Here is a 9,689-nt window from a genome sequence, read left to right on the forward strand (position 1 = left end):
CGCCTTAATGGTATGGGTGACCCACCCCGAAATTATTTTTTTAATTTTTTTTTTATTATTATGAATTAGCATAAAACACACACAAATTCAATTTTTCGCCCTTCTACGATCAACCTCTGTTTCTTAATCACCATTTTTATATCATTCTGTTCCACCACAGATACGCTATAATGTAACTCTATTGAGTTGCAAGATGGCAATCAAATATAATTATTATTGTAGTACGATAAAATTTATGTACCATATATTTGGTAGGTCTGAGAATCGGTTGTTTCTATTTTTAACCGACTCCAAAAGTTAGGAGTGTCAGTTAGGAGTGGTAGTACCATGTTGGGTCCTCACGGACACAATCGAATTGGGCCGGCACGCCCGGAGAAATACCACTCCCCCACTCGAAACCGGCGTGAAATAGCGGCTATGCCGCTGTGTTTCGTCCGGTGAGTGGGGTATCCGGAGGCTTACAACCCCCCTCCCAAATACAAATGACAGCACAGACTAAAACGAGACTACTCCAGGACGGTACCAGGCTATGCAGCCCTGGAGAATCCGTCCGTGGGCGTCCACAATTAGGGTCTGTACCTAACAGTGGTTGCCCAGGCTGCCCCGCGTATTCTGGAGGGGGCAAATCTGCGCTGACTCGGGGCAAACAGAGCAGGAGGCTCAAACCACCCTCCTCCACACTCGCTGTGGACTTTTGCAACATCAGGGGGCTTCGCTCAAATTTAAATGCCGTCCACTTTCACCTGGAGACGGCGAAGCCGGCCCTGCTCTTTTTAACCGAGACACAGATATCCTCCCTGGCTGATTCATCTTGCCTTTCCTACCCGGGGTATAATTTGGAACACTCCTTTATACCACGGGCTGGCGTGTGCGTTTACGTCAGGGAGGATGTCTGTTCTCGACGCCTGAGTTTTCTTTAAGGACAGGACCTATCCATCATCTGGCTGCGTGTAGACTGCGATGACAATCCGCGAATCTACGCATGCCTGTATAGGTTCCATAGCGGTAACGCAGAGACTGACCGGCTCCTCGATCACATCCAAATGGCTACAGATTCCGTGTTGGAGCAGATACCCACTGCAGAGATCGTGTTTCTTGGCGATTTTAACGCCCACCACGCCGAATGGCTAGGCTCACGTACCACCGATCATGCAGGGAGATCTGTTCACGACTTCGCCTTAGCATATGGTCTGACGCAACTGGTTATTGCGCCAACGCGAATCCCAGATGTGCAAGATCATACACCTTCACTGTTGGACCTTCTGTTGACCTCACATCCGGACGGCTACCTAGTTTCCGTTGACCCTCCTCTGGGATCGTCGGACCACTGCCTGATCCGGAGCACCGTGCCGATCACGCGCCCAACACGGCCCCGCTTCTTAGTCTGTCGCCGCGTGTGGCACTATAGGTCAGCAGAGTGGGACGAGATGCGGTGCTTTTTTGCATCCTACCCGTGGAGGCAGATCTGTTTTTCGCTGGGAGATCCAAATGCCGCTGCTGATGCTGTTGCTGATGTGGTACTGCAAGGTATGGAACTCTTCATTCCATCCTCCTCTTTGCCTATCAGTGGCAGGTCCCAACCATGGTTTGACCGCTCCTGCAAAATGGCCTCTCGCCGAAAGCAGGAGTACTATCACGCTTGGGTCAATGCGGTGGTATCTAAGGATGTGAATTCCAGCGAACTTAAAAAACACTTCAATCATGCCTCCAGGTCCTTCAAAAGAGTTATTGCTGACGCGAAGTCGAAACACATTGGCAGAATTGGCGAGAGACTTGCACGCCTTCCCTCGGGAACTCGTGCGTTCTGGTCGCTCGCCAAGGCTGTCCAAGGAAACTTCTGCCAGCCAGCCATTCTGCCACTGCACAGGGATGATGACTCGCTGCCCCATGACGCGAAAGAGAAAGCTGATCTCCTGGGCTCCCTCTTCGCGTCCAACTCGACTCTGGATGACCAAGGTGCACCACCACCGCATATTCCGCGGTGCGATTGCCGGATATGCCGGAGGTAAAAATCCGGCATGGTGCCGTGCTTAAGGCGCTTCTCACCTTGGACATTCACAAATCGAGTGGGCCCGATGGCATTCCCCCGATTGTGCTGCGGACATGTGCTCCGGAACTGGCGCCGGTCCTTACCCGTCGAAATTATGGAAGGCGGCTTTAGTGCACCCGATCCCTAAGAAAGGTGTACGCTCAGATTCGTCCAACTACCGCCCCATTGCCATTACCTCCATTTTCTCCAAAGTAATGGAGTCGATCATCAACCGCCAGCTCTTGGGATACCTAGAGGGGCACCAGCTGATCAGCGACTGCCAGTACGGTTTCCGTCAGGGTCGCTCAGCTTGTGATCTTCTTGCGTACCTCACCCATAAATGGGCGCAATCGGTTGAGTCGAAGGGAGCGGCGTTGGCGGTGAGTTTGGACATAGCGAAGGCCTTTGATCGGGTGTGGCATAAAGCGCTTATAGCGAAACTGCCATCCTATGGGCTTCCCGAGAAGTTGTGCAAATGGGTCACTAGCTTTTTGGCTGATCGGAGCATCAAGGTTGTTATCAACGGTGCATGCTCCGAGTTAAAACCCATAAACTCTGGTGTCCCGCAAGGCTGTGTACTATCCCCTACGCTGTTTCTTCTGCATATCAATGATATGCTGCAAATCAGCAATATTCATTGCTATGCAGACGACAGCACGGGGTATGCTTCCTACACCGGCCGTGCCAACATGTTCCGGGATAGCGTCAACGAGAACCGGATCAAACTTGTGTCTGAAATCGAGACTATGCTTTGCAAAGTCTCGGAATGGAGCCGACAAAATTTAGTCCAATTCAACCCCAAGAAGACACAAGTTTGTGCGTTCACCACTAAAAAGTCTCCCATTGTCGTATCCCCTCGATTCGAGATCACTCCTCTAACTACCACAGCCTGTATTGGCATACTTGGCGTCGATATATCGAGCGACGTTCAGTTCCGTGGTCACTTGGAAGAGAAGGCCAAACTGGCCTCTAAAAAGCTTGGTGTACTCAGTAAGGCGAGACAGTACTTCACTAAAAGCCACCGCCTGCAACTTTATAAGGCGCAAATTCGGCCTCACATGGAGTACTGTTCTCACCTCTGGGCGGGTGCTCCCCAGTACCAGCTTCTTCCATTTGACCGCATACAACGAAGAGCGGCTCGAATCATCGACGATCAAGTCATCTCCGATCGGCTTGATTCTCTAGCATTGCGTAGAGATGTGGGTTCTTTCTGCATCTTCTACCGCATTTATCACGGGGAGTGCTCAGAGGAGCTGTTCGGGTTGATTCCAGCAGCCGAATTCCACCATCGGACATTACGTGCAAAGTACCATCCGCATCACGTAGACGTCTGGCATTCCACAGCCGTGCGTTTTCTTCGAAATTTCTTGCCTCGCACAGCCACTTTGTGGTATCAACTACCGGCAGCGGTCTTCCCGAACAGATACGACTTAGGGACCTTCAAGAAAAAAGCATACTCCCACCTTAAAGGCCGGCAACGCATTTCTTGACACACCTGTTGTTGCGGATGTTCATGGGCGTTTGCCTCACTTCTCCCCATCCCGTGAGCCTCTTGCCCGTTTGCCCCCTCTCATATAAAAAAAAAGGAAGAGGTTCTCAATGCATTGGTATGTTCTTTTTTTATGTTTGTTACCTCAAAACTTTCGACTTTGTGAATCGATTTTGATAATTCCTTTTTTATTCGATTTATTGCATCCCGTGTAGTCCCGTTGTAATTTAGATCTGACAATGGCATCCATGAGAAAACCATAAAAGTCTAAAATTTGCTATACATACGCATAGCAAAGTGGATGATAAATTTACGAATAACTCAATATCGCGCCAACCGATTTCGATGATTCTTTTTTTATTGAAAAGGATATACTTCAAGGATAGTTTAGTGAGAGTTTGGTTAGGTTCTGATCAGGGAATTCATGACAAAGTAACGGAACTCTTCAATCCTTAGGAGCAAATTAACGATACTCGGCCGACTCTTTTTTATGCTTTCTGGATATTCAAGTCATCTACCATAACATAGTTATGGTCAAGTAATTGTTGTAGTCGAACATAATGATCAATGGGACTCCTTAACGACTTACAGTAAGGGTGCGATCTGTGGCAGAATTTCTAACTGTCTGTAATTAAATTGCAAAGCACTTATGTTCATTGCTGCATTAAAAATTTTTGTATATCTACACATATTTAGACAAATTCTTAATGTACTTCAAATTCACTAAAAATCATAAAATAATTTTTTTTTTAACAATAAAACAACCGACTTAATGAACACTATTCCAACAATAGATATAATGTGCACTAAAAAGTATAAAAATAATTACGTATTTTTATACAATGTAATTAATTAATCTTATTCTAGTTACGATTATTGTAATTTTTGGAGTCGGTTTCATCCAAGATAGGTTTGTTACTACATACATAGTTATAGGTGAGATGTACTTGAGTCGTAAGGAGGCGAGAGGCGAGAGCGGGTCGCGGCGGAAGGACACCTATTCTAAAAATAACAATAATCGTAACTAGAATAAGATTAATTAATTAGATTGTATAAAAATACGCAATTATTTTTATACTTTTAAGTGCATATTATATGTATTGATTTGGAATAGTGATTACGAAGTCGGTTGTTTTTTTGTTAAAAACATTTTTACACCCCATAAATTGTTATTATTGTAATTTAGATATTTTATAATAATATATTATATTAATTTTATTTTATTTTATTTTATTTTATTTTATTTTATTTTGTTTTGTTTTGTTTTGTTTTGTTTTGTTTTGTTTTGTTTTGTTTTGTTTTGTTTTGTTTTGTTTTGTTTTGTTTTGCTTTGCTTTGCTTTGCTTTGCTTTGCTTTGCTTTGCTTTGCTTTGCTTTGCTTTGCTTTGCTTTGCTTTGCTTTGCTTTGCTTTGCTTTGCTTTGCTTTGCTTTGCTTTGCTTTGCTTTGCTTTGCTTTGCTTTGCTTTGCTTTGCTTTGCTTTGCTTTGCTTTGCTTTGCTTTGCTTTGCTTTGCTTTGCTTTGCTTTGCTTTGCTTTGCTTTGCTTTGCTTTGCTTTGCTTTGCTTTGCTTTGCTTTGCTTTGCTTTGCTTTGCTTTGCTTTGCTTTGCTTTGCTTTGCTTTGCTTTGCTTTGCTTTGCTTTGCTTTGCTTTGCTTTGCTTTGCTTTGCTTTGCTTTGCTTTGCTTTGCTTTGCTTTGCTTTGCTTTGCTTTGCTTTGCTTTGCTTTGCTTTGCTTTGCTTTGCTTTGCTTTGCTTTGCTTTGCTTTGCTTTGCTTTGCTTTGCTTTGCTTTGCTTTGCTTTGCTTTGCTTTGCTTTGCTTTGCTTTGCTTTGCTTTGCTTTGCTTTGCTTTGCTTTGCTTTGCTTTGCTTTGCTTTGCTTTGCTTTGCTTTGCTTTGCTTTGCTTTGCTTTGCTTTGCTTTGCTTTGCTTTGCTTTGCTTTGCTTTGCTTTGCTTTGCTTTGCTTTGCTTTGCTTTGCTTTGCTTTGCTTTGCTTTGCTTTGCTTTGCTTTGCTTTGCTTTGCTTTGCTTTGCTTTGCTTTGCTTTGCTTTGCTTTGCTTTGCTTTGCTTTGCTTTGCTTTGCTTTGCTTTGCTTTGCTTTGCTTTGCTTTGCTTTGCTTTGCTTTGCTTTGCTTTGCTTTGCTTTGCTTTGCTTTGCTTTGCTTTGCTTTGCTTTGCTTTGCTTTGCTTTGCTTTGCTTTGCTTTGCTTTGCTTTGCTTTGCTTTGCTTTGCTTTGCTTTGCTTTGCTTTGCTTTGCTTTGCTTTGCTTTGCTTTGCTTTGCTTTGCTTTGCTTTGCTTTGCTTTGCTTTGCTTTGCTTTGCTTTGCTTTGCTTTGCTTTGCTTTGCTTTGCTTTGCTTTGCTTTGCTTTGCTTTGCTTTGCTTTGCTTTGCTTTGCTTTGCTTTGCTTTGCTTTGCTTTGCTTTGCTTTGCTTTGCTTTGCTTTGCTTTGCTTTGCTTTGCTTTGCTTTGCTTTGCTTTGCTTTGCTTTGCTTTGCTTTGCTTTGCTTTGCTTTGCTTTGCTTTGCTTTGCTTTGCTTTGCCTCTTAACGCGTTTGGTGACGTATTGAATATATCGAAATCAGGCAAGTCTACTGATATCTGATTTATTGCTTGTGAAACCTTATAAAATATAAATGTTGCCTGTAATTAGTACTGCAATGAGGAAAGTATGTAGTAAATTTTGTCCTGGTGTAGTTATTGGGCGCTTTGATACCAATTTGTGATGTTAATCTAGAAGAATCTATCTTAGAGTGAAGTAACTTAGAGTAAAAAACAGTATCAGCTATTTGAGGTCTTATTCATATTGACATGTATCTTCTTTTATTGCAGTGATCTCAATAAATGCCTCTAATACATCGTTTTGTATTCATTTACCTATAACCACTTTATTCTCATTTTGTAATCATAAGACTCAACAGATTTCTTTTAAGTAAGTGTACTAATAACCCAATGAAGTGTATTGCAGTGCAAATTGTACAAAGTGTCAATATCACAAGGACCAAAGTATCTCCCTCTTAACAGAGACTAAAAGAGCAGTGCTAATGGACACATTCTTAGTTTTACTCAACTAATTAAATAAGGAAGGGTACTGGTGGGAGCGCGACTTGCGTCGACACTCTGACTCCTTCTCATGTCCAAGTTCCGTCAGTTGGTGCTGGGGCTGCTGCTTCGACTGCCGAACACAGCAAACGTCGCAAATATGTTGGTCTCAGTGAGTCATTAATCTTTGTACCGTTTGGTGATGAGACACTTGGCCTGTGGAGCCAAGAGTCGCGGAGAATGTACGAAGTACAATCTTCGCGCCTTAATAAGGCTACTGGAAACCCCAGCGCTGGCAGCTATTTCGGTAAACGGTTCAGCTTAGCTATCCAACGCGAAAATGCACGTTCAGTATTCTTGGTGCGCTTCCACGTAACGGTAGTTTTAATTTTATGTAGTCATAGTATTGTAAATATAGTTATAAGATTTGTTTTGTTTAGTATACTAATTAAATGAAGTTAAAATAAAATTGCTTATTTCTAAGGGCTAGATTGTGATTAAAATGATAAAAATGTACCCTTGAATAAGGATTGGCCTCCGCTGCGATCCTACTAGATACCGCACTACATAAGAGAAATAGCTTCTTTATTACGGCAACTATTAGATACTTGTGTGCCATCTTGACACTAAATGGCATCTTTCAAATTTTGTAACAAACGCTTTGTGTATTTTTTAATTGAAATTAATACAATACAAAATACTTACTGATGATATGTAATCCCAGTGTCATTCTTATAGTTTTACTACGCAACCCGGCATTTTAGTTTCGATTATTAGCAAAGTTTAACAGAACATGTGGCACGTCAACGTCACACATTGCTCGAGACTGGCTCCAGTTCGCTCACTCGAGCGTAGTGTTAGTTGCCGCACTTTGCGACTACGGTATCTAATTGGTGTGCAGCGAAGACCAATCCTTAATCTAAGAATGTACCTAAGTTTGTCAAAACATCTGACATACCATTGATGGTATTACTAAAATGCAGTGCATTATATGACTTATAGTCTCATATTTCTCCCTTAAACATTAAAATTAATAATAATAAATCAACTAATCAAGAACACTTACCAAGGGCTAAAGTCAATATTACTAAACATGATAGATTACATTTAGTAGCGAAGGAAACATCTGTATTAGGGTCTATTGCTTCAATCTTAGATATGTATGTGCATAATTTCGCCCATTTCACAGCAGCCCGGTAAAATAATATAGTAGTTAAACAGTTTGAACTACAAAACACTATTGGAACTGAAAATGTAATATTTAAATAAATTATTTTTGATTTTTTTGTGTTAGGTATCTAATATTGCTTAAATCGCTCCATAGGCGAAGTTAATATAATATTATTATAATCTAGTTACAATTATTGTTATTTTTGGGGTCGGTGCCAGCCAAGGTACTACTACATACTACATAGTAATAGTGAGGAGTGCTTGTATCGCACGCGCAACGTGACGAGGCGAGAGCAGGGCCGCGGCGGGAGGACACCGAATTATTAAAATGAGAAAATAGCAATAATTGTAACTAGAATTAGATTAATTAATTAGACTGTATAAAAATACGCATTTTTTTTATTTTTAGTGCATGTTAGTTTTTTCGTTAATATTTCCAATGTTGACTTTATTTATATAAAACGCAATCTAAAAAAATACAATTGTTGATTGACTTTTTAATATAGGACCTACATGAAACGATTCCTCTTTTTATTATCGTTATCGTATACTAATAAAAATTTAAATATATATTATTCATAAATATGTTATTATCTAAAATGTAACAAATTTTGTAGAAATATTATTACTTATTGAAGATAACGAAACTCTGGTTTCCTTAAATACATTTAACACACACAATATGAACACTAATCCTTGAGCGCAGATAGATAGAGCACTATAAATACTGCGGCGTGACCAAACGTAGAACCTGAAAAAAGAGTTCTTGTGAATTTGGAACGTTTGTTGTTAGATCAGTATACAAAAACATAACAGAATGAAACGCAAACAATTTGATAATATTACGTCGCATATTTAACTATATAACTATGTAGTCAAATGATCTTACAATAGAAAGTTCATGAATATAACAAAATACCACGTATTTGCACAGTACAAAGTATGCCGAGGTAACGATATCATGTATATAAAATTTGTTATTTTTAAGTGATTTGTACCAAAACTCATGGTGCCACAATACTAGAGTTGAGTACCAAAATTTCTGTCGATGCGTCATTCGGACGGTTGGCTCAGTTGGTAAGAGCGCTCGGACGAAACCCGAGAGGCGCGGGTACGAGTCCCGCATCGTACATTAATTTTGATACAAATTAAATACGTATAAATCATGTTTTACAAAAGAATAAGTTGAACTCACCTCAAGTTACAGCTATCAGAGTCACTTACACCAGAGACAGGGTTCAAACCAAAGTACTGTCCAATAAGAACTGTGTATTTAATGGCTGATTGAAATGAAGCTTGCTTTTTGTCTCCATACATATTGAAAGGCATTATTTTTCCTTTCGGGACTAAAATGATTAAAGAATATAATAATAAAGTAGATTCAATATTAAAATAAAACTGTTGGCTCGAGTTATGTATCGGGCGTCGGGAATTAAGTTTTTAAAAAGCACTTTTATTTAACAATATTTAATGTTACTCACAGGTAAATTGGAACAAGACTGTTTAAACAATATTACAGTTAAACTAAAGAAATCTAAAAGACAATGGGTGCTCGATCAGCACTACGTCGAGGTACGGGGTGGCAACGTATGCAGATTTAGCCGTGTTGGGCCTGCGTAAGTTCTCCCTCCTTAAGCTGGAAGCTGACCCGGCAGCTTCCCACAGTGTCCTCACTGTGTTGTATATGTAGATTTTGGTAAACACTTGATGTGGATGACTGTTTCTTCTCGCAGGAAAATCATCCAAGTATTGTCCTTGATCCTCTGCACTATACTTTTATTAATTTCCATTTTCGCGTATGTACAGTTTGACGTGCGGTGTTGAATTCGAGATATTATACAATCTTCCGATGCCCTCGTGGATGCTGTGTTGGACATCTCGCAAGGCTGCATGTTTCCGTCGATAGTTCTGCATTTGCCTTCCAAGTATTCGTACTCATCGCTACCAAGAGCTAGGTA

At 41.0% G+C, this 9,689-nt stretch overlaps 1 protein-coding gene across 1 annotated transcript in view; it reads right to left on the reverse strand.

The window, feature by feature from the left end:
* Positions 1–8,739, reverse strand: part of LOC126977128 (gustatory receptor for sugar taste 64e-like) — a 33,956-nt gene extending 25,217 nt beyond the window's left edge. Inside the window, exons 1-2 of the mRNA XM_050825832.1 lie at positions 8,730–8,739; positions 7,628–7,807 (exon numbers count right to left, since the gene is read on the reverse strand). Coding sequence (XP_050681789.1) covers positions 7,628–7,807; positions 8,730–8,739 — 190 coding nt within the window. The remainder of the gene's footprint in view (positions 1–7,627; positions 7,808–8,729) is intronic.
* Positions 8,740–9,689: the final 950 nt, after the last annotated feature.

The sequence above is a fragment of the Leptidea sinapis genome, chromosome 43 (genome assembly GCF_905404315.1).
Source record: "Leptidea sinapis chromosome 43, ilLepSina1.1, whole genome shotgun sequence".
Classification (NCBI taxonomy): Eukaryota; Metazoa; Arthropoda; class Insecta; order Lepidoptera; family Pieridae; genus Leptidea; species Leptidea sinapis.